General features: G+C 36.6%; 1 protein-coding gene across 13 annotated transcripts in view; it reads right to left on the reverse strand.

Moving 5' to 3' along the window:
* The window catches only part of RhoGEF2 (Rho guanine nucleotide exchange factor 2), a 656,727-nt gene that overhangs the window by 298,212 nt on the left and 331,254 nt on the right, over positions 1–27,261 (reverse strand). For all 13 annotated transcript variants that reach the window (XM_081725662.1, XM_081725656.1, XM_081725658.1 and 10 more), the window contains one exon: positions 10,059–10,134. In XM_081725662.1, the coding sequence (XP_081581788.1) occupies positions 10,059–10,134 (76 nt within the window). The remainder of the gene's footprint in view (positions 1–10,058; positions 10,135–27,261) is intronic.

A 27,261-nucleotide genomic window follows, 5' to 3' on the forward strand; every position in this document is an offset into this window, starting at 1 on the left:
AAGATACACAAACTCATTCTCCTTATCTGGAACAAGGAAGAATTGCCACAAGAGTGGAAAGAATCAATCATTGTTCCAATTCACAAGAAAGGCGACAAAACCGACTGTAATAATTATCGAGGCATTTCTTTTCTGTCAACATCCTACAAAATCCTTTCAAATATTCTATTAGCAAGACTGACCCCATACGCAGATGAAATTATTGGAGATTATCAGTGCGGATTTAGACGAAATCGATCAACTATCGACCAAATATTTACCATTCGCCAAATACTCGAAAAAAAGTGGGAATACAATACCCCGGTACATCAACTATTTATTGATTTTAGAAAGGCGTAGGACTCGGTTAGGAGAGAAACATTATACAACGTTCTTACAGAACTTGGAATACCGAGAAAGCTAATTAGATTAATTAAGATATGTTTAAATGAATCCCAAAGTAAAGTCCGGGTAGGAAAATTTTTATCCACGAGCTTTCACGTCGAAAATGGCCTGAAACAAGGAGATGCGTTGTCGCCATTATTATTTAACTTCGTTCTGGAATACGCTATAAGGAAAATCAAAGATTGCAACCAGGGCCTACAGTTGAACGGTATTCACCAGGTTATGGCATATGCTGACGATGTAAATTTAATAGGGGATGATAGAAGAACAATAGAAAGAAATGCAGAGATCTTATTAAACGCTTGCAGGGACATGGGTTTAGAAGTAAATGCAGAGAACACTAAATACGTGGAAGTGCGTCGGGACCGGAATACAGCAAATTATGGATGCGTTAAAATATTAAATAATACTTTTGATAAAGTGGATAGTTTCAAATATCTAGGATCAATATTAACAGAGGAAAATCATATTCACGGAGAAATTAAATGTCGACTAAAAGCAGGGAATTCGTGTTACTATTCGGTTCAAAATCTCTTGTCGTCGCGAACTCTGTCGAGGAATTTGAAGCTTAAAATATACAAAACGATAATCATGCCTGTTGTTCTGTATGGCTGCGAAACATGGTCACTTACTCTGAGGGAAGAACATAGACTGAAAGTATTTGAGAACACCTAAGAGGAACGGGAATGGGGAATGGCGGAAACTTCATAACGACGAACTACATAATTTATATGGTTTACCCAACATTGTTAGGGTCGTCAAGTCTAGGAGGCTTAGGTGGGCGGGCCATGTACCTAGAATGGAAGAAAGTAGAAACGCTTTCAAAATCTTGACTGGAAGACCAATTGGAAAACGACCATTAGGAAGACCTAGGCGCAGATGGGAGGACAATATTAAGACGGATCTCGCAGAGATTGGAATACAAAGTAGAAACTGGATGCAGTTAGCTAAGAATAGAAGTCAGTGGAGAGCTTTTGTGAACGCGGCATTGAACCTCCGGGTTCCATAGGCCATAGAGTTAGTTAGTTAGTTAGTTAGAGTTAGTTAGAATTTATGGGTTACGATTAATAAATAGGACTATCATAAACTGAAGTACAATATATACGAGGTGGACTATTTATCTTGGTATGCCCTTAAATTAATGAATAAAAGACGCTGAAATTTTGTACCATGCCAATATTGGCGAGGAGAATCTTTGGGATAACTGTGATACGACAAGGTTAACAGCGTTGCCGATCCACAATGATGTTCTATTTTTTTTTTTCAAATGGCACTACATCAGCCTATTATATATTTCAAATATACATGTTAAATGAAAACTTACATTGTTACATTTATTATTCAGTGTTGTAAACTAAGGACGCTACATTATCAAGAACAACCAATTTTTGAAGAGTTCTACAATAGTAATAACGTGAGACAGGCGGAGTACAGCACATTTAAAGTATTTTAATGTCGAATACTATAGCCATCATCCGAACAAGTAGAAATAAAGTTACAAGGAACTGGAAATTTGATTTTTTTTTTAATTTTACGAAGTGCTTTATTACAAAAAAAAGTGTTTAGGTAAGTGTGACATGTAATTATGTACACTCATGTCCAAAATTATTGTCGCGTGTCTATAAATATGTTGTAACAATATAATTTGATAACGAATTCGTCCGATATTTCTTACAATGTTAGAATGTGTATAATCGGTAAAGACATGTATGTGGAAAATTTTATGTCAAAAGAGCAGTAAATAACAATAATAAAACGAAAATAAAACTTTCTCGGGTTCGATCCCAGCCCCCGCCAAGTGAACTTTGTGGTGGACAAACACCGTGTGCGTGGCTTTTCTCGAGGTTCTCCCGTTTCCTTTTACTTTCTTCATTCCACCATTTCATCCCTTACTCATCATCACCGTCTCCTTTAGCCTAACCGGCATAATCGTGGGACGTAAAACTCAAAGATTTCATTTCATTTTTCTTGTCCCATGAAATTTACACAAATATACATTTCCCGATTATACACGTAGTATCAATATTAAAAGTACCCTGCAAAATCATTATCAAATTATATTCTTACAAGAAGACAGTTATAGATATGCGGCAATTATTTTGGACATGAGTAGATCGCTTTTCAATAGACACGAAGATCATAATGTCATTTACAGTAATTTGATATCTTAAACCGTTCTACAGATATGGTAAAATTGTTAGTTTGCAACACTGCTTAAACGTGATTCCGAAAATTTGTTGTAATTATACCCAGTGGTCGAAGTGAGGCGGTATACGGTGGTATGCCATACCGCCTCTGGTTATTCAGTAATCAGGACATACCGTCTCTGGTTTTTCAGTGATCAAGACAATATTTAAATAGCCGGTATGTTGAGTCAAAGTCATAATAAAACATACCGCCTCTTGCTTTTTCCCCCCACTTCGAACGCTGATAATACCCACCAAAAATAATTGTTCTATCGTCATAGGAGCAAAGTAAATTAAAAATTATTTTAAAAAGTTCAAACAAATACGTCGTTTTAAGCAATATATCAAATACTAGAATGTTATTTCATATTATCCCAAATAGTTCGAGATATCACTTCACATTTAGCAGGATTCTATATTACGGCAGTCATTTCATCTTTCTGCTACTTGTACATACACATCTCTCCACTCGGACGATTCTGTCACAAGCACAATACTAGGGCATGCTCGTGTGCATGCTGAAGTTCATCATGCCAGCCCCGCGTAAAAATTATCTTTTAGATACTTCTTGTATCAATGTATGGCATTGAAGTCAACTTCAGTCTTTTCAAGTGATTTGGGGAACACATTGCTTTTCTAAATTACTTCATATTGTATGAATAATAGTAGTTCGGTAAAAACACTGTTCATGATTTTCATGAGAGAGAGTATTCGAACACATTTCAGAGAGAAGATCTGATTAATTCTCCATTAGTTGACCAAGATTGGTAGAATACGATTCGCAGTCTGAACTGAGCTACCTCGTGGCTAAGCGGTTAGTGTACGCGCCTTTGGCGTGGGAGACCCGGGTTCGATTCCCGGCAGGAGGTCGGATTCCACATTATGCTGTAGGTCCATGTCTCTCATAGCCTCGCTGCAAAAAGGGACGCTAAACTGAAAATCAAATCAGTCTGAATTGGTATATCTGTAAAGAATCAGTATTATTCTCTTCTCTTAAAAGCCAATGCCATTGCAATATCCTCAATAACTGGTAAGCTTATTTTTTTCTTCTCAATCATTTTATTACAACTATAATCAAAAAGTCCAACTTCGATCTCTTTAACATGATATCACTAATAACATACAACTCTATTTATTGCACGGCAATTACATCCTTCATATAATCGTAACACGTATGATATCCGTGCTGTTCCAACATATGAAAATCTCAATAAACCACACAATACTTTCACCATAGGGAATTACTACACTTGAAGGGCATTCAATAACGGGATACGATTTTACTTTCTGCGCCGGAAAGAGATGTAATTTTAAGATTATTATTGTACTGATTTCTTATTTTATCTATCTTCGTGAAAATGAATTTATTTCTTTACAAATATTATTTAAAATAGCAAACACTGACACTTTATGATGATCTGAAGCATTTGGTCCATTTCTGCTTGGAAATTAAAAGAAACAAGAAAAAAGCAAAGAAAGAAAGAAAAAGACAAAGTACAAAATCTTAGGGAAACGTATGTTATACTATCAAAACGTTAGGTTTGTGAGTTAAATTAGTAAAATTCTAATCAATTGTTTTACGTAACTATCTCGTACTGCCATCTGGTGGCGAAAGCAGAACTATGTGGTGAATGAAGATTGGTCTCACGGAAAATAATCATGTTTATATTGCTTCTGCTTTGCCAAGCGCAAAAATCGAGGAGGTCAATATCTTTGTGAAGACCTAGCTGAAACCCCCATTGCGAGAGAAGAACTCTCCGAATACACTTGATACCCTTCCAGCATTAATCAGAATCAGCAAAATTCTCCAAAGAGAAGAAACTTCGGTGTTCTTAGGATGACCAGAAATATTTTGAACAAAAATAGTTTGTGAAGATTATACCGGGTTTTCATAAAGTCTGGACGGATTTAATTTGCTTATAATTTTCATAAAAAAATGCTCATAATGAAATCAAATAAAGTGCAAACGGTAGCGGAAGGATTAAATTTTTACTTGGCAACACTGTTAGATAAGCGGCAACTCTGAACACGTTGAGAGAGGGAGAGGGAGGGCAAGGGTCAGTTTCTTACCAAATTCCATCCATTGTTGTTTTCATTGTTGTTTCAATGTTGACTGTTAAAAGTCGCGTTTGGGGCACGGAAAACCCAAAGGAATTTGAGACACATGAGAGAGATGGCCCTAAAGTGAAGGTTTGGTGCGCTGTGTCCTATGATCATCTGATTGGACCGTTCTTTTTTGAAGAGGAGACCGTGAATGGAGATTCGTACCTGGATATGTTGCAGAAATACCTCATTCCAGAACTGGAGGCACGTGGAATCCAGAACGACATCGTGTTCCAACAGGACGGGGCACCCCCTCACTATGCAATCAAGGTGAGACAGTTCCTTGACGAGAAATTCCCTAACCGATGGATTGGCCGCGGTGGCCCGACCGCTTGGCCGCCAAGATCACCCGACCTTACCCCCTGCGACTTCTGGCTTTGGGGTCATGTGAAAACGGAAGTTTATGCAAAGAAGCCAAGTGGTTTGGAGAACTTACACGACAAAATCAGGGCGTCTGTGGCTGGCATTTCGGATCAAACACGGCGGAACGCTGTGAGTGGATTCCAGCGCCGCCTACGCGAATGTGTGGACGTAAATGGCGCCCAGTTGGAGGTGTGGCGGTGGATGAACTGAGCTGGTGCAGATTACAGGTAAAAATTTAATCCTTCCGCTACCGTTTGAACTTCATTTGATTTCAATATGAGCATTTGCTCCAATTGCCGCGCTGAAAGAATCTGGTCGTTGTATGCTCGCTGCAACACAATATAAATTAGAGACTCTGTGACGGATTATTTTTCGCTTTTTAAAACGGATTAACGGAACGGACAGTTACAGAAGTAAAAAAAAAAAAAAAAAAAGTGTTATTTAAAGTGTATATATGCGAGTATTAAAAGTATTGTTTCTGTTTTTTGCTACTATTGATAATATTTTTTTCTTGAAATGCTTTGGTCGTTGCGCAACGCTGCAACACTAGCATTAGCCGCCACTGGTTTTAGGACATTTTTGGAGCGGCTTATTCTGGACAAGAAGTGCATCTCGTTCACTGAACTGGAGGAAACCACAGGACTTGGCAGAATCACTCTGCACCGCACAGTGCACGAACACCTTAAGAAGAGTAAGGTGTCTACCAGGTGGGTTCCAAAATCCTTGAATGCAGCACACAAAGACAACAGCGCAAGGACATGAGCAGTGATCTTTTGCAAGGATCCAGAAGGCTTCGTGTCCAAAACTCCTTACTGGCGACAAGACTTGGCTACACTATCATGAACCAGAGACCAAAGCCCAATCAATGCAGTGGAAGCATAAAGGTAGCCCCACACCAAAGAAGTCCCATACATAGCCCTCCGTAGGCAAACGCATGGCCACAGTCTTCTGGGACAAGGATAGAATCACCCTCATTAACTGGCTGAAACCCAGGACCAACACTAACAGTGAGTCATACGTAACAACGCTTCGGAGTTTGCGCCGTGCAATTCAGAGAAAACGACGAGTAAAATGGGCGAAAAGTGTGCTTCTGCAACACGACATCGCTCGTCCCCACATGTGTCGGGCAACCACGACTGCCATTAATGAGCTGGGGTTCCAGGTGCTCAGACTGCGCCTTCTCCTGATTACCACCTATTCGGATCATTGAAAACACCGCTGTGTGGACATCATTTCGCCGACTTCCAGGAACTGAAAGACAATGTCCGAACGTGGGTACAGCAGACTCCGAAAAAGTGATATGCAGAGGGCATAGAGAAGTTGCAACATCGGTAGAAAAAGTGTGTACTTCTTAATGGAGACTGTTGAGAAGTGGATGTATCTGCCGAGGCATAAATGTTCTTACAAGTGTAAAAATAAATTAATTAATTAATTAAGTGTAAATCAATATGGAACGCTCCTTGTACAGGTGATAATGCACATTGAATTTTGCGAAGTAAAGTAGAAATATAGTGAAGTATCGAAATTGCCATGTGCATATATTGTAGTGAAATATGAGAGCAAACAAATAATAGTACTGATATGAACGTGTTGCAGATGTCTTCACTAACCGTTTACTTAATGACTTAATACGATCGTGTGGACTCCGTTGAAATTGAAGTACTTTCTCTAAATTAACTACTTACTGTCCTCCCTCCCTCCCTCTCTCTCTCTCTCTGTTGTTCATTCTAATTAAAGAAATAAATCATGAAGCTCGAAAGTAGGACTGGGCCAATCGTAAAACTACCCAAAGAAATGGATGTACTTATCAAACCAGAAACATACTTAGCTTTGTTCAAGTGTTACCTCAAACCCCCACTTGTTTGCTTTCAATGATGTATCCGATCACACAACTACCGATTTAAACTTTTGAGTGATCTCCAGTGACCTATGATAGTGGGTCCTGTGAGACAATGAGTGATCTCCAGTGCTCCATTCAATGCGCCATATGGCATTATCCCTCTCACTTGTGGTTTCATCTTTGTATCTTCGCAACCGAAATGAATTCTAAGATTTATGGGCTTCAAATAGTACCGTAGTGGGAAAACTTTTAAGGAGTGAGCCAAAGAATGAAGAAAAATCTTTAGGCGGGCCAATAAAACTGTTAAAAACCACAAAGGTACAGTTTACACAATTTTTGTGATACTAAACAGTATTAATTATTGAACTTCCTCATAATTAGTTCAAACTAGGGATTTGTACTGATTTATAGAAGTGAAACTGCATCTTCATCTGTCAATCTGTTTCCAATACAACTCGTTCGAAGTAACTACTCTTCTTTTTATTCGTCATATTAGAATTCATGTCGAGGAACGGGTAGAACCTTTCAAGGGGACGCATTTGGCCTGCAGGCCGTAGTTTGACTAATTAGGAATTTTTACTTACCGGAAAGTAAAATTGGAAAGTGAAATGTATTCAGTTTATATTTTGCTAAAGTATACTGATTTGGCATATTGATAAGAGTTTAACTTTGCTTTCGAGCACACCGGTCATTTGAGATAGGACCTATTGCTTACAATGGATGCGAACAACCACTAGGGTTAGTATTCGAAGCAAACATCTTCACTAGGAATCAAATTCGGGATAGAATGCAATTTCCTAGTTTTATATCAATAATAATTAAAATAAATCATACGCGCAAATTATATTTTCACTTGTAACTGTATGACTTGTACACGGTGTAGCTTCTTTTAACGCATGTTTACTTTCAGAAAAGAAAAATAATGTTGCACAATTATAACATTTAAAAATATTACTTAATGATACACTCGAAATATTTCTAATTATTTAGCATTTTCTGGTTTCAATTTCATCACATGACTCAAGGATATACAGTGATAAACACATTAGTAAAACTGACATTTTATTTGTTTACTCAGGAAGCGTAGGGAATTATGTTGCAAAATTGTAATTTTTTTTTTTTTTTTCGGAAACAACTTGATCAAAATCTGGAATAAGCTAAAACTAAACTTCGTACTCGTAAAATACACACGCATTGTAAACGTAAAATACATACGCAATACAAATTGTTTTGAAACCACAAAGAATAACACTACATCCTCAATACTATTATGCATATCACAAATGTGATTTCCAGTTTCTATGATTACTTAAAATGGTTGAGGTGTGGCTGAATTCTAAGATTATTCTGATATCTCCAAATGATTGGGGGGCGGTGCCCACAAAATCAACTTCGCGTAAACCAACTGCCGAACGTTCAGTCACGCGATTTCGTGTATTTCATTCGCTGCTTCAGCAGCTCATGAATTAGAATTCTTGCAAAAACTCTAGGCGAAATACACAATCAAAAAATCTTCTAGTAGTTTGCTCTTAATTTGGTACTTACTCAGACAACAAACAAAAGGCACAATATACGAGGTTGAACAAAGGAAGACGGAAGTCGAGCTAGTATGTGGTCGTGCGTGAAATTTGAATAAATACTTCGTATGTCCTATCATGATCTAAAACAGTAGAAACATGAATGTTTCAAAACATCCAGAATTCTCAGGGAACATTAAGAAAAGAAAAATGATACAGTTATCCAGCGTATTACATATGTGACAGTCAAGAAGGCAAATGACTCACTAAGCACATACTCGAAGTATTTATATTGAAATAATAGTTTATTTGTGCTAATTAATGCATTCAACTTTCCCAATAAAAGGAATCCTTTACGCTACATAAACTATTAACCTCCAGTTACAAAACTGAAATACTGAATAAGTCAACTGCAGAAAACTGAAAGAAAGGAAATGTGACCTAATGCACTTTTTTTTTTTTTTTTTTTTTTTTGGATCCCAGCAACAAATGATGATCTGAGCTCTTCTGTAACTAAGGGGGCCGCGCTGGCTCAGTTGTTGAGCGTTCACCTCTGGTGCTCGGGGTCCCGTGTTCGATCCCAGCCCCCGCCAAGTGAACCTTGTGGTGAACAAACACTGTGTACGTGGGTTTCCTCGGGGTTCTCCCGCTTCCTCCTACTTTCTTTATTTCACCATTTTCATTCATTACTCATCATCACCGTCTCTTTTAGCCTAACCGGCATATCCGTGGGATGTAAAACTCATTTCGTTTTTTCTTCTGTAACTAAAACAATCGAAAGTTTCAGCCTCAGAACTCCCCGCAATACGGGCGCGTAAGTTACGCCACTGACTTGATGTATCTTATTCTTCAAGAAGAATATCCCAAAGTAATACGTTCAAAAGATACGCAAATATTGTATAATAATTTAATGAATATTACATTTCCACACTTGAGAGTTTCTATAAAGAGGCACTTTAGCATGAACACAATTATATTAACGTAGTAATACTCTATGTTTCAGTTACTGACGTACATAGTAAACAGTAAAACGAACATTAGGAAGTTTTAAGAACATGTTGCAAAGACTACTGTCCTAAAGAAGTGGATTATTCATGGCAAACTCTCTGTACTGGCATATACTGTATAGCCACATTAGTTCTACATAGTACAGTTTTAATACATGAGAAACTGACACTTTCAAATAATAAAAAAATACATCATCAGGCTTCTAAAGCTGGGATTTTTATCTTTTAAATAAATAAGACACTAAAAAAAAAAAAAAAAAAACGTTATATAGATCGTAAGTTTCGAGATATTTACTGGAATGAATTAGTAACTCATTTATTCCAATTATGGTTAGTTCCTGGAGAAAGTGAGAATAAGATATCTAATCCTAATGCATAATCGTATTCTATTAACTAGATATTATTCCGAAACTCTGGTCATGTTGCCAAATCGTTCTCAAGACGTTCGTTTTCTTCCGTCCCGACATTCTGTTAGATCGTACTCGGCATTTTTTGTCTTGCCATTAACGTTTGAGAAAAGGCGTGTTCTTGCATAATTTTTAGAATATTTAACATTTTTAATTTCTCTAGCTACTTCTACGTCAACCAATGAAACTCGCATTGCAGATACTACTGATTTTAATTTTACACACTAGATGGTGACACGGTATTAACTTACCTTCTGGACACGTTCTTTGTAACTCTCTGATCGATTGATAGACGTCCCAGCGGGCTTCTTGGTAACATGGTGTGTACTGCAATGAAGAAAAAAAATAAATTTGAACAATGCGAAAATCTATAATTTTGTGTACTACCGTCTGCTTAAGTTGCACTAACATTTACAGAAGAGAACCAACTAAAACGATTATTTCAACAGATCAACATGGACATTAAACGTTACAAAACATATATCAACTCTTTAAACAAAGAATAACATGATAAAAGAATTACTGAACTTACGTTACGGGTCTACACTGTCTTCCAGGCAGGTACCCAGCCCAAAAATGTAAGAGAGCGGAATCCAACTATATTATCGGGCTCCCCGTATTATAGTTCATTTGCAAGCCTACCGTGAAAATTTCAGGGAGGCCGGCCCCTCTTAGAACCCCCTGGATACGGGCCTGCTCTCTTCTATGCCGTAACAAAACCTTTAGTCTGACAAGCAAACGTACTGATGAGGACAGGAAAAGAAAACAACTTAAAATGTCCCTTCTTTAATTGTATTCAGCATTTCAAAATAAATGCTCTTACAAACTTTGGCAGCTCGAATGCAATTGGTTTGGCATAAAAATGTATTTAACGGTTCTGCTTCTAACAAAATATTTCCACTTTCAGCAAAGTCGTAGACTTTTATTAGAAATACACATTGTTCAACCCTAATTAAGATAGAAATACGAGTTATACATTTTAAATGTAATTAAGTTGGGATAACCGAAGCTCCTTTAACAACGGGATGAATCCCTTTTTCCAGAAAGTCGTCCGGTGTCCTGAGAAAAATGCAAACGGGGCGCAAAATGTTGTTTTTCTCACCCAAGAAATGGGGAAGGAAGCGTACTGTTTTTGGCTCATTATACAGTGTATTAGTAATTTTCCGTGTGGATTTATACAGTTTGTTTTTGAAGGAAAAGTCAACCCTTCTACAAGAAATTCAGTCAGAAAATATGACATTCAAAAGATAATCGATAACCCTCATTCTGGTACAAGTTAAATGTTAAAAGAATACAAAAATTAAAACTGACATAAGGCTGAACAAGTAAAAATCTGGTTATTTTGAAAAGAGATTTCTTTCTCCAGAATAACGAGATAACAACGACTATCTGCGTGGATTGTCAAATCATGTCAGGATGCCGGGTGTCCCCTTCCTTTTCCCTTTCTAAATCTGGTCAAACTAAATTAAGTTTAATTTAATTAGATTTGCAAAAGCAGAGAAATCACGGAAGTTCATAAAACTTTACGACAAAAGTGTTCCTTTCCTGAGTTACTTTGGTTGTAACTCAGCAGTACTGTTTCGGAGACATAAAAGGAATACACCATTATCACTCACTCAGTGAATGTTGTGTTCACTTCTGCAATAGTACCTGCGAAAGAAAAATGTTCTTATTTGTAAGGAAAAAGTAGACTTTGAATTTTTCAAAGTGGAATTACACGTTCTGACTCAAGCAGAAATGCAAGCTATTCCTCGTTCCAACTGCAGTAATATTATATATATATATATATACATAGATAGATAGATTTTAAGTATATGCCGTCCTTGGATAACATACGGAAGTAATAAAATATTTTGAAAATCTCCCGAAAAAAATCCCGTGTTTATAGTTATGTGGTTATTACTTGGCAACCTTGTGCCTGAGGCTGTGAAAACATTAAGAGTATGCTTCATTATTCCCGAATTATAGCCTGAGAGTTTCGCAGTACCAGAGAATATATATATATATATACTTAGTTACTTCCTAATTACTGTCAGAGGCTTGCAGTTGAAACAAAGACGCAGAAATTGAAATATATTGACATCCTTTTGCAAGATGATACATGGAAGGAGCACCAATCAGTTTTCAAAATATTCACCTTGAGCCAAGATGCAGGCCCGGAGTCTGGCGGGGCACTTGTCAATGGAAGTGCGAACAGTGTCGATGGGGAAGTAGCAAGTTGTCTCCACCAGTGCGCGCTTCAGGAATCCCCTATTGCAGGCCATGATTAACCACTGACAGTATTCATGTTGGTTAAGATCCGGGTTGCTAAAAGGAGAGGATGTGGAGATGAAGTCTGAGAAGTTGGCCCGTAGTCATTCCTATGTTGACCAGCATTATGCGCGGGAGCAGAATCCTGTTGGAACTATTGGTTGGGAAGCATGGTGGTACTCAGTAGTTTCACAATCGGCTCCCACACTGGGGTTTAGTACACGATAGCCGATGTCTTCACCCTTTGTTCCCAAAAATGGATGCGTACACAGTCATTTGAGCATCAAAGAACTGCACAACTGTGAACAGCTTATCGTCAGAAAAGAGAACTGTCCTGTGATCATTTCCTGCGTAACGTTTGAGGAGACGTTTGGCTTTCACCATTCTGCTGGCGTAACATAACAGTAGTGTTGCCACGAGACGAGACTTCAGGCTGTCTCGTCTCGTCTCGTGCAAATCATGTCTCGTTTCGTGTCTCGTCTCGTCTCGTGAGATTCTGTCCCGTCTCGTCTCGTCTCGTTTGTCTCGTTTTGTCTCGTCTTGTCTCGTAAAAATATAGCAGCATACCATGGGAACGAAAGTAAAATGTAGCAGGCTGCGCCATGCTAATCAAGATACAACTAACAAGGGAAGAGAGGGAGATTATATATCGAAGTGGAAGATGGTTTATATACCAATCGAAAGCACTAATGACGCCTATTACAAAACTGTAATAAAAATTTTCCGAGTCCATATACTGTGCGAGTTATATGAATATACAGGGTGTCCAGAAAATCCATTTCCACCCCTTGAAATCGCAAACGATGAGACAGATGCCAAAACTGGAAAACACGTTTTTGATCATTATAAAAGTACAATGTATCAAAGCAAACATTGTTGTCCCAGGGCCACCCGCAGAGTCCCAGGCGGTATCCAACTCAAAAATTACAAAAGGTAAGGGGGTCAAGTAGTATATCGTTCGAAACTTCTTGGGAAATGAAAGAAGACGAACAAGTCCCAACTCTCTAAAATTACCCTGTGCAAAATGGCGGCCGGTCAAACTGTCAGCAAAAACGTCATTGTAGAGTCTATGGCCACCCTCCAAAGAAAGAAAAAAAACTGAAACGGTAAGACAGATGTCAAAAAAGAAAAAGATGTGTGTCATCTTTTCAAAAGTACTATGATTGAAAGTAAAAATGTTTGTCCCAGGGTCCTCCACAAGGTTCCTACTCAAAATTTTCAAATGGCAAATATGGTCAAATAAAGCTGTTGAGAAATAAAAGAACACGGAACAAGTCTCGATCCTCTAAAATTACCCTGTGTAAAATGGCGGCCGGTCAAAATGTACATCTTCATTTCGATTTTCTGAGCACGTTCACTTTCCATTTTGCAATCGGCACTTATTTTCATTCTGAGACATTTGTACGTATTTACTCTTCCTGGTGCAAGGAATTCTTTCGTTTGAATCATTTTATAATTGATAAACCAGATAACGAGCATAAGTACCACTGTTGTGCAGTCATAAACATAAATAAGTAGAGGTACTTCTGATGGCTCCAACCTCTACTTATTTATGTTCGTGGAAGTACATTATATGTTAACTAGTCAGTTCTATACTCAAAGATGTCAAATGTTGTCGTTTCTTTTCTGTATGTCTTAATTTGCTTTTATTTTATTATTATTTTCTTTATTTAGATATTATTGGGCTCAAAGAGCAGAATCTCACAGTAGGGGCATTTCCTTTCTTTCCGTTGAGTACAAGAATTAAAGTGAAAATAAACTAAAACCCGGTTACAGGAAGAACAACTAAAATGCAAGATGTTTGCACAGTATTATCGTAGAGCGTCCATACTTGTTCTTTCTGCCTTCATTTAATAACAGCTTTAAACGATGTGCTACTTGACCTCCCTTGTCATTTGAACAATTTGAACATGACCCCGCCTGGGACATTGTGGAGGACCCTGAGACAAATATTTTTACTTCCAATCATTGTACTTTTGAAATGATGACACACATGTTTTCCTGTTTTGACATCTGCCTCACCGTTTCAGGATTTTTTGGGAGGTGGCCATCGACTTTACAATGACGTTTTTGCTGACAGTTTGACCGGCCACCATTTTGCACAAGGTAATTTTAGATTATTGAGACTTGTTCCGTCTTCTTTCATTTCCCAAGAAGTTTCGAACGATATGCTACTTGACCCCCTTACCTTTTGTAATTTTTGAGTTGGACCCCGCCCAGTACACTGCGGGTGGCCTTGTGACAAGAATTTTTGATTTGATACGTTGTACTTTTAAAATGATCAAACACATGTTTTCGAGTTTTGGCATCTGTCTTATCGTTTGCGATTTCGAGGGGTAGTAACGGATTATCTGGACACTCTATATATCCATATAACTCGCATAGTATATGCATTCGGAAAATTTTTATTACAGTTTTGTAATAGGCGTCATTAGTGCTTTCGATTGGTATATAAACCATCTTCCACTTCGATATATAATCTCCCTCCCTTCCCTTGTAAGTTACAAGTATTACCTAGAACACACAAGACAAGAAATGTCACGATAGCTACACCGTGAAGCCTTCACCTCTGGTGTATGTGGTAGTCGGTTCGATCTCGGTTAGTGCCATGTGAGCTTTGTGGTGGACAAACATTGAATGTGTGTGGGGACCGCGGTGGCTCAGTGGTAGAGCGTTCACCTCTGGTGCTTGGGGTCTCGGGTTCGATCCCAGCCCCGCCAAGTGAACTTTGTGGTGGACAAACACCGTGTGCGTGGGTTTTCTCGGGGTTCTCCCGTTTCCTCCCACTTTCTTCATTCCACCATTTCATTCATTACTCATCATCACTGTCTCCTTTAGCCTAACCGGCATAACCGTGGGACGTAAAACTCAAAGATTTCATTTCATTTCATTTCATTTTTCGAATGTGTGTGTTTTCTCGAAGTTGTCTAGTATCCTACCACTTTCTTCATTCCACTAATTTTCCCATCATCATCCATTCGGCCAAAGTTGCCTAAAGGTCTTAAAAATAAATTGAAATAAGCTCACAAGGCAAGGACAAATAGTTTACAAGATAATATATCTCTGCTGTTAGTTGTCTGAGGCTTCTCGACCCTGGCTTTTTTTTTTTTTTTTCATTCTAAAACATTGAAATTTGTTTCACCAGTTTCAATACACGAATATACAGTAAATTGCTCATAGGTACGTCGAAGATGAAGACACTAATGTTAAATAATGTTTACACGACAAGCAAAGTTCGATGTAAAGGTGTCATCATCACCGACACTATCGTATACTATCAGCCCACTTGCTTTATAGTGACTGTATATATATATATATATATATATATATATATATATATATATATATATATATATATATATAGAGAGAGAGAGAGAGAGAGAGAGAGAGAGAGAGAGAGAGAGATGGAAAGATATATAGATAAATAGAGAGATAGATATGTGTGTACACTTTGATTTCATATATTCCAGCCTTTAGGTTTCACAGTGTTAACCCATAACAATCCAAAATGTACTTTCCTTTTTAGCATATATAGATTTGTTGCAATTATTTTTTTTTTTTTAAAAAAAAGCTCGGAACCAAATAATTTTATTGAGTAATGGAAAGTATTTGATTGAAATTTTATATGTTACTGCACACTAAGCTCTACTTAAAGTGCCATAGTAATGGGAGCTGAACGACACATCGGACGAAAGAATGCTTGGGGCCAGTCTTCATCTCCATGGTTCAAATCTGTTCCCATAACCGCGGGGTGTGTGCTACTATGTGGTGCTTGCCCCGTTTGTGTAACAAACTCATGACAGTACACCCAGATTAGCTAATGGCTAAAAAAAAAAAAAAAAAAAAAAAAAAAAAAGTTGATTTTTGGGTGGCCATTTTGGATTAAAGTTCCTTATATTGTCGGGATCTATTTGCAATCATACAACGTACATCTTCATACCAAACCGAACGGTCTGCGGCGATAGACCATCGGCTTGAAGGCCCCGGGTTGAGTCCCGGAAGGGTCATGTGTATGGATTTTAACAACATTTGTTTTTTTGTACTGTGTCAGAGGAGGGAATCGTACGGGATAAAAGGATTTCAGTCTGAAAAAAATGGAGAGAATATCCTCCCCAGGATACTTTCATGGGAGTAAGGAATTATTAAAAATATAGGTTATACATTTTATAGCAGGTTTAAAAACATGGTTTGGGTACCTATTTCTTTTCTGTTAATTATATTCTTCAATGTTCGAATTTTGATCATTCTCATGATATTTTCTGCTTTCAACGAAGTTCCATGAATATTATACCAAATGTTCTTTACACTTATCAAGTTCTAGAGGTTTAGTGCGCCTGTAAGAAACAATTTCTGAAGATAATTCAGGTCCTAATGAATATTATTCACTAGGAAAGGGAAGTATTCCCCTCTTCTCAACATGGAAGCAGAGGGCAATTTCGCACTCTGGTCAGATCAAACATTTCCGCGTAACAAAACGAAGGTCCCCCTGTAAAATTTCTTTACCTAAAGTGTTATTATTAGTATCATAAATTTGCTGAAAGCAAACAATTTGAAGGGTTCGTCGATAATATCTTTGCTTCTTTTGTCGTCCGCCCGCCTTCCAAACGAAGAGGTGAATTTTACAACATGACTGCTGTATAATAAGCAAGCGATTGGTAAAATGGTAAAAGTGTTTTTATGTGTGTGTGTGAGAGAGAGAGAGAGGGGGGAGAGAGAGAGAGAGAAGACAAAATTTTAGTTGCAAGATGACATACTTCAATTGCCGTTTTCGGTTCATATAGCAAAAAGAATACCGCCACCAGAGAATAAAGACAAGTGTAGACCTTACCCAGTTTTCAAATTGAATAGATGGTGGTGGTAGTTCGGTTTCTTGACCTTGTAAAAATCTTCCCTGTCTTTGATTTTGTTTGTCATCATTCCAGCCAGAAATAAAAAAAAAAAAAATGAGTATTCCTCAGTTTACAGCAAGGGGAATTGGGGACAAGACATTAAGGATGATATTCCTGGAAGCTCATGTATCACGATTGTTTCATTCAATAGACAGAGGACACTTTTGTATGAAGGCTTTTCAACATGTTTTCTCACAAAGGGGATTTTCCTTTTGCAATCTATATGACCACTGGCAATTTCAATCTTGGCCATTCCCGCCAGCGTTTTCATTTTCGAGACACGAGACGAGACGAGACATTTCACGAGACGTCCCGTCTCGTCTCGTGTCTCGTTTTCGAGACGGGACAAGTAGTCTGTCTCGTCTCGTGTCTCGTCTAAGAGGGTTCTGTCCCGTCTCGTGGCAACACTACATAACAGTCAAGAAGTGACCTGTAAATTGTTTGAGTCCCAGGTCTTGTTTCAGCGCTCGTGAAATCGCTGACTGAATCCTGACGAGATTCGCCTTGCAACGTTTGTTTCACATATAAATGTTCGGGAGGAGGCACTTAGTATTCGGAGGGGCACATATTTTCACACGGTATTATTCTATTTATTATATTATGGGTGTATTATTTTGTTCTCCTCCGGGTAGCACTATTAGAGTTCCGGGTTAGTGCTTCCCCTCCCCCCCCCCAAAAAAAACATGTCTGGAAGAAACACTACTTGCAGCTACGGCTTTAACTGACTGGATTTCTCACTGTATGCAGTGTACCACTATGCTGCCGGTCACTGACACTTCTTGTTGCACTGTGACGCTGCATGATGCGTAGACAAATCGTTCACTGATTTGCAGGACTTTCAGGATGGCGAAAACCCGTGGCGGTGGTATATTTATCTTGTGCAGAGCAATGACTGCAGTTGCCCCATTCCTTCGTTACGCTTTTCCAATACCACGCGTCTCACCGTGAAATGAACAGCTCGAGAGATCTACTTCGCCCACAATACCCAGATGGCACCACTCACTCATATCCAGCATGGTCAAGTGGCGGTTAAAATCTGACAATATTTATGAAAAATGGGTATCCTTATTTCACGAATTCCGAGTTTTCTACTTTTTTTTTTTTTTTAAATCTCAGCCCCTAAAATGGTTCCATATTAGATCAAAGTAACTCATGAGAAAAATTATCTCAACTGAATAATATTAAATGGGGCACCAAACAGTTTTAACATTTCGAATGCACTTACAGTGTACAATATGAGGCAAAAGTTTCTTGTAAGTTTGGAATGGTAAAAGGGAAAACACCATACCTTGGATAGGGGTAATGGAGGTGGATCCGCATCTTTAGTGTATACTACCATCACGGCAGCCATCTTGATTCAGGTTCAAAATTCTTAATACAAAGGAGTTCTACTGCCAATTTTGGAGTAACATTTCACTGCAAACACACACCTGGTGTTATTTCCAACTTATCTCTACAATCATTTAATGTTATTACTTTCATAATAGGGTATCAACTTACAATTGTCTTTCCAAGCTTACAACGTACTTTTGCCTAATATAGCACACCGTAAATGCATTAAATCTTGAGGTTGCTTGGGGCACCTAATATTATTTAATTGAGCAATTTTTTCCTGTTGTTACTTTGGTCTGATATACAACTATTTTACGGGATGAAACACAGACTCATTAACCGTATCTCGTACAAGAATTTGTCACAAGGTAGTAAGGATCAATCACTGTTCCAATTTAGAATATTTGATTTGATTTTCAGTTTAGTGTCCCTTTCAGCAGCGAGGCTAACGAAACGTGGGCATACAGCTGAACGTGGAATCCGAACCACGTGAGCTCCCGCCTGGTGAAATTCACAAGAAAATGCGACAAAAGTGATTGTAGTAATTACCGAGGCTCTCTCTTTTGTCAACATTCTATAAAATTCTCAATGTTAATAAGACTGACCCCATAGGCAGATTAAATTATCAGTGAGGATTTACGCGAAATTGATCAACTATTGATAAGATATTTACCATTCAACAAATATTCGAAAAGAAATGGGAATACAATATACGGTACAACAATTATTTATTGATTTTAGAAAGGCCTACGACTTGGTTAGGAGGGAAACAATGTACATCATTTTTACAGAATTTGTAATACCGAAAAAAGCTAGTTACATTACTTAAGATGTGTTTAAATGAATTCCAAACGTTGGTCGGTAAGCCTAAGGGAAAGAGACCTATGGGTAGACCCAGGCGAAGATATGGAAAATAAAAACTCTCTCACTTAGTCAGTCATACTCACACTCTCTCAATCAATCACTCATTCTCTCTCTCTCTCTCACACACACACACACACACACACACACAGAGAGAGAGAGAGAGAGAGAGAGAGAGAGAGAGAGAGAGAGAAATGAGTAATAACAACAAAGACTGGATTAGCTGCGTTCAGAACAGTATCCAAGTGAGAGGTTTTATTCCTGGGAAGATGAACCTACAAGATTATTAAGCCACAGGATGAATTACTGAGGTTTTCTTATCCGTGTTCTCTTACGTTTACGAATGCTATCCAAATCGAAAACCTACACAACCTAATTCTTCCTTAGTTATATGAAAATAGTCTCTTGCAAGCATAATCCTGTTTTGTAGAAAGGAATTTCTCCGTATTTCCTACAATAATAAAGAACGATACGTTCGACAAACCTTCAGACTGTGCATTTCACTGTACGCGCATAGCCGACGATCTGGCTCATATCCAAGAAAACACTGCACTGAATGTTAATAGAACCGGCGGCACTGCACCAAAATACTTTATTTGCTCAGTTATTCTGTTCCTTTCTTGCATTTTGATCGTCATATACTCTATACAGAATGAGATGAAAAGATCATCATAATACTGATTTGAATGTTTAAATTATAAAATGATCTAAAGGATCCGATTCTCGTTTATTATAACTATTCTTCATTATATATTTTTCATATCATTAACGTTACAAAAAAAGTGTCCGTGCTTAGACCTAACGAACTAAACCTAATTTATTTAACATATTGATTTTTAAAAACTGCATTTATTATTAAAAGAGAGAGTTCATCCGAACTATTACCTTGGGACTATGTAACCTTACTGAAAACAAATATCGACAATAGTTTAAATATTAATTTTGATAGTATTTTCATTCATGACGAAATCACTACGAAAGAAATTAATTGCATTCGATAAAATATAGCATGATGTGATCAGACTTGAATGATCTATTTGCAATTAATGCCCTGTTCGACGCGAAGACCTATGTATCTCTGCATAGCTATGGCTAGTTGTGCGTACCTTTGGCGCGGGAACCCATGTGGTACATTTTCCAAATCAAGTTATAGATCCAAATTTCATATAGCGTCGGCCTGGAAAGGGAACTCCAAATCAATCAACCAAGTGAAGTTCTACATCATCTAGAGGTCTCCAGAATTATATCATCAACATGATGTTCCTATTCGGTATTATTTTTTTGAATTTAAGTGAGACTGATTGCCTTAACGCTAGACCGAGATAGTTAAGAAACTAATCAAAACATAGCAGTAAAATGATGGGGAAGAATTCTATGTCAAACGGGTTGAACATAATTCTAGATATGAATTATACCTAAACGACCTTGTAATAATGTTATTGACAAGTTGTGTATTAATATATTTTACTTAGTTGATCCATTCAGACAGAATCTTTTTAACCACATTTACAACAAACCGATTTTCCCATATTATTATTCCGTACGATTTTCCCGTACTGTTATTTAATAATTGGCAATTAAAGAACATATACAATCAAATCTGGATACGTGGAATCATAAAGGGACCGTCAACTTAATTCTACTTATAGAGATATCTCACACAGTTTAACAGTTTGAAACAGCCCATGTTTCAGTTATAAAGGTAATGTTGAAGGTCAAGATTTCCAGTATTAGAGTTTTCTCAGTTATCCAGGTGTGACTGTATTTCGAAGACTGAATATTAATTTTAATGTTTACTAATACCTGTCTTAGTTAAAGTTGCCTCCTTTCTACAATAGTAGAGACTATATATCTGTAACGAATAGACCGTAGGATCACACACCGCACGCACGAAGGTAAAACTCTTTCAGCAATTTATCTTTTTATTCTCCTCGACAAACTCTGAATATTAAAATTCCCCTGTGCATTGTGAGGTAATAACTTCGGTTACTAACATTTTGAAGAAATAAAACTGAAAAAATCACAAGAACATTTTTTGAATAAAAACTTTGATGTTTCAGTGTTATAAAATATAGTACATACGATAACACTATCAAAAGAGTCGAAAATTACAAATATGCTCATTATGCAACTACGCGATACATCTTTCGAGAAATAAACCATGTGTTTCCAATTTTTCTCTCTTCTATGGTGTCATTCACATAGATCCCAACTGAACACCTCCAGTCTTTCCAAGAAAAAATGTTTCTTTTGCATGAGGTCAATCAAGAGAGATTTCTTCTGTTCTGACGTACTTATAAATATATTCTTGTTATAATTATAATTCTCTTTAGTGTACATTGAAAGATTATATAATTTTTGTTTCTTTAAAGACACAACTTACTAAAAGTTACATTTTATGTACACGCAAATTTCTGACCAAAAATGGGAATTTTATTATATAAAATATTCAAATGAAATTTTGCTTACTTTCTAGTATTATGCAAATTTTATACAAATCTTAAAATATGATTAATTCGTAGCAGAGTAATTTCATGATTACAGATAATTTCCTAATAATAAAATTACAGTACGAGCAGCTTCAGTGCAAGATTAAGCCTCATACCAAATCTCACTGAATGAATGAATAAAAAGCAAAGCAAACACTTCTCTGCCTTCATTTTTTCACTCGAAGTTGTGAAATGTGTAACTAGTAATCCAAACGAGATATGCATAAATATTATAAGACAACAGCAAGTATTTTCCCCACATTTATATTTATCTTTGGAGCTTGAGCTTTTTACATCTATATATTAAAATGCTAGGTTTATATGTTTGTAGTGAAAAAAAGTTTACATGTTTGTGGCCAATTCTTTTGACAATGATATCTCGGAAACCACAACTTCTAGAACAGGGTTCCTCAACCTGGGGTTCGCGAAAATAAGCGGAAGAGATAAATATAATTACAGTCTAATACCGGAAAATATTTTTAAATATTATTTTGAACTTTGCTCTAATAGACATATTTTATACATACTGTTAAGAACAAAAAATTGATCTACTAATCATTTTCAAGAGGTGCAAAGTTGTTTAAAAATCAACTTGAATGAAAGAAGTACGATATGAAACTAATAAGATCTGCATATTGAAATACCAGAAAAATACAAATGCAACAAAACCTGCATATTGAAATATAATTAAAATTGAAAGCTAAAGAGATACCGGAGAATGGTGTGATTTCACTAGTGCGGCAATGCCCGGTTCAATCTTCGTGACATACATTATCAAGTCATTTAAAACACTCAATAATCTTTTTAACAACTGTCCAAAGTTTTCTTTTAAACCAAAATTAGAAATCACTTTTTATCACATGATCCAAACTTCAGGGACTTACGAAGTTCTAAAATTTTCAAACGGCTTCCATTTTGAAACAGTATAAAGGATCGAATTCCATAGTATTTGTAATATTAATGAACAGACCAAATTTGGTTTTAATCTATTTCTTGTGGAGTTACTCAAAGAAATGTTCTCACTCTCCGGATGAAAATAAGAACACACTTAGAAAAACAACTTTCTACAGGGTTCGAACACACAAACATCTGATTGATAGTGTCCAAACCATTCGATCATTTCGTATGCCTACCCAGACCTTCTTTTCACTTTTGTATAATTTTCTGCTCCAATCTCCTTTTGTTTATTCCAAGACTGAGTTCGCGGTAAATATTCGGACTTACAGTTCTTGCAATATATAGAAGTATTTCTCGAATACATCACATTCAATTTTACGTCCTAATAACTTTATAAAACAGGTCGAACCCGTGAAATGATTGGGGTTTGAGTGATCGTACATGTTTTCATAGTTCGGAGTCTAGATGGGGAAGCCCATTTTTCGTGGGGATTTATTTTATCGAAATATGGTATTCCTGTACACTCATGTCCAAAATGATTGTCGCATATTTATAACTATCTTCTTGTAAGAATATAACTTGATAATGATTTTGCAGAGTACTTTTAATACTGATACTATGTGTATAATCAGGAAATGTATATTTGTGGTAAATTTCATAGAAAAAGAATTATAAATAAAAATTAAAATGAGTAAAACAAAATGTTGATAAATGGACAAGAAAGTTTTATTTTCGTTTTATTGTTCTTATTTACTGCTCTTTAAACATGAAATTTTCCACATACATGTCTTTGACGATTACACATATGAATATTATAAGAAATGCCGGGCGAATTCGTTATCACATTATATTCCTACAACAACATATTTATAGACATGCGACAATAATTTTGGACATGAGTGTACGTACTTTTGCTCTTACAGATGTAAAATAAGAACTGTACAACGGCAAACTGTTAAATTTACTTATCAAAACACGACGTATCTATTAAAAGAAACGTACGTTAATCCAATTCTAGTTTAAAAAGTAGTAGAAAAACTTACATTTTGAATTTCACAGTGACCGGGTTAGAGAACTATAAATAACTGCTTAACGTTGCTGATCATCTTAAGTTTTAAATAATATATATACTTGTTTTGTTTTAATTCTATTAAAATTTTGTATCAATCAAGTTTCCGAAGATGTATGAGAAGATATTCGATATAGCAGTGAAATGACAAATAGTATTAGAATTATCGTTGTGGAAAAAGTTAGATGTTTTCATGTACTCTTTTGTCAATGAAGTTTAAAACAAAATGAATGAGAGAGAGAGAGAGAGAGAGAGAGAGAGCGACTGTTATGACAATTACTATTTACGTAGCAATTAAAAATTAGAATTTTATCAATCTTAGATTAAGTAAACGAAACTTCCGTGTACCTTTCTTTCCTTTCCCATACTTTCCTGAATTATGAATACTAACTAAATATTCCTAAGTACTATCCTTGGAAATTTAAAAAAAAAAAAAAAAAATGTTAAATGAATTAGGAATTCTCTCTCTCAGATTATCTGCACAGTCTGGAAATCAATAAGCGCACAAAGCAATTTTATGGTGCTATAAAGACGCAGATGGCGAAATTTGTATGATGTGAAACGTTTTCACTGCAAATTGCTTTATAGTTTTTATGAAACAACAGTGATAATGAAGAAAGATTCATTTTATTATTATCATTATTAACGGTCCACGTTTAAGGGTAAGGGAGACGGCGATGATGCTGAACGAAATGGTGGAATGAAGATAAAGTGAGAGGAAATGGGAGAATCTCGAGAAATTCACTCACATGGGATTCACAAAGCCTACTTGGCGAGAACTCGGATGCACACGAGGTGATCCCTCTACCACTGAGCCACCGAAGCCGCAAGATTCTTCATTGAAGTACAATCTGAACTACTATTCGAATATAAGATCACGTACATCGATGAAAGGCTTCAAATACTTTGTTTTCATAATGGATAAGGATGTCTTGTCAAATGCATTATTATACTTATAATATTTCGTAATTTTGAAGATAATTTTCCAAACTTTCCCTAAATCTATAATACTGCCCAACTATCGTTTACAACCAAGACCACGAGGAAAATATTACAGTAAGATTTCATGAATCATACTTGAATTTATATATGAAAACCTGAAGTGCCATTTTCTGAAGTTTCGAGTTTTAACCGGAATCATGGTCTGAGTGAAGCCAGTTTAAGTGTATTCGGCTTTAAGCGCCATATATTTTATATATATATATATATATATATATATATATATATATATATATAAAGTGTGTGTGTGTGTGTGTGTGTGTGTGTGTGTGCATCTAAAAGGTACTTAAAAAAATTACAACTACAGTTTTTAGGTGTATGGCAATTGACAAGGGCATTTTTATAGGTAAATACGATTAATGATGTTTGAACACGAAAATTGTATTTTCCTCTTAACTGTATAAAATTAGCTTTAGTAAGGTTAGCTAAAGCTAGTTAGCTACGTAAAAGTTTTTGCATGTTTAGAAATTTATACTTTCAATAAAATGGGATGCAAAATATCGAGGAGATGCAAAAGATCAAGAAAAACAGCTCAAATTATACTTAAACTGAAATAAATATAACTATGGAACTCAACATGATATTAACACAGGCATGTTCAACAACCTAAACTGTTCACTCCCTATCATTACTACGTATACCAGTGGCGTAGGGAAGGGGGCCCAGAGGCCCCCCCCCAAAGAGGTCCGACAATGTACTTTGGTACTTTTGATGTTTGTAATTTTTCTATATGTACCTACAACAGAACTTGCTTCCCCCCAAAACACACATCCTGGCTACGCTACTGACGTATACTCATTACTACGTTTTATGTTTTGAAGGGGAAAAAAATCTATCCATCTGCATATTCGTACCTTCAAAAATAATTTCAGATGTGTATACTGAAATACTGAATAACTCTGCTTTATACTGCACTATTTTGACTTGCTGTTCAATGACATTCCATAAAAGGTATACATGTATAAAATAACACTAAGTAACATAGCTTACGATAATGACATTTGGCATAAAGAATTAATTAATTCATATCAGTCAGTACGCAACATACTTTCACCGATTTATTATAAAAATTATTTTTTTCTAAAATTTAACTGTATGTTAACTCTTTTCACGTAATAATAAACACTGATTAAGTATTTTTTTTTTAAATGCCTTTCTTGTTTCAGTATAATAAGGAATTCCACCACAGATCATACAACAGGAGTTTAACCTTCCTTCTCTGTGTCTTTTTGTCTGTATGTGTGTGTGTGTATGTATGTATGTATGTAGTGTCCTCATATTCGAGTATAAAATGCACAATCTTGTACCTGATATCTAAGAGTATCAGCGCTATAATGAGAACTATCTTACACTTATTAGATTGCGGTGAAACCTTCCTCTTGGACGTATGCCATACCGATTTATAAATCTATATACGAAAACTAAAATGATCAGCGCCACAACTTTAACAAATTTCTCCATAATTTTGTGTTGTTCTGATATGCGAATTAGGAATCCAGTTACAGTATGAAATTCATTTTTTTTTTTTCAGACAGGCAAATTGGCTTTTCTATTATTTTATATCAATAATGAGCATACTTTATTGTATTATCGGAAAATTAGGTATAAGTTCTTACTCATTAACTACGCAATACCATGATTAAAGATAACGATCTAAATTCAAATACTAAATAATTCTCACTTTCTAGGTCTCTCTGCAGTGGGCATGAGTGGAACACTTTTCTTCCTCTGAAACATAGTATTCCTAAGAGGAATTAGGGAAGTCGGCCGGTATCATCCCTGCCAACTTTTTTTTTTATATTTTTTTGCCGCTAGTGCAATTCACTAGCCCACATCTCTGCACGTTGATCAATCAAACACATCACAAATGATATACACAATCACCATTTAACACACCACAACACACACATACATCACCACTGCTGATGTCATGTGACCTTCGACACGTGGTCATAGGACGGAGTAAATTAAAAAAATGATGCAGAACTCGGAGCTGCTGTCTTTCTGCGGCCTTTCAACTCGTAAACTTCGATCCACTCCTGGTTCTAGCTTGGGCGGATGTCCAACGCGAGTCTATCTTGGCACAGCGGAAGGAAGCTGGTCGGGGTGCGGTAGGAAGTTTCGACTACTGTTTTGCGGGGGAATGGAAGGGGCTCGCTTTGACATATTTTCCGTGACTTTCAGTATTATGTATTTTTACCACGATTTCTCAAATGATTACTAGTAACTTAATAACAACTATGTGAAACAAATGATGATATGACTATGTTTATTATTGTAACGTCCAAAAGAAGTCTTTCTTTTCGGCAGAAGAGGAAGTTAAAATATGCATAAGATTTGCCTGATAAAATAACCATATCTGCGTCAGGACGGAACTTTCAACACTTTAAAACAACTAACAGCAACGGAAACACTCCTGAAAAATACAATTGCTATAATCTAACAGGAATTCTTATTGGTTAGAAAATATGTCTCCATGCACACATGTTGTCTATATCGACTAACTGGTTCTGAGACTCTTTTAGTACGCACCATCTTCAAGAGAGATCCTGAACAGTTCTACAGGAAATGCAGTCACTCAGAAAATAATGCTAACACCCACACACTACTGTTCGCCTACTACTTCCTCAAGCTTTTTTTTTTCCTTCTTCGGTTCATATACATAGAC

This window comes from Thermobia domestica, chromosome 9, assembly GCF_964235325.1.
Source record: "Thermobia domestica chromosome 9, izTheDome1.hap1.1, whole genome shotgun sequence".
NCBI lineage: Eukaryota > Metazoa > Arthropoda > Insecta > Zygentoma > Lepismatidae > Thermobia > Thermobia domestica.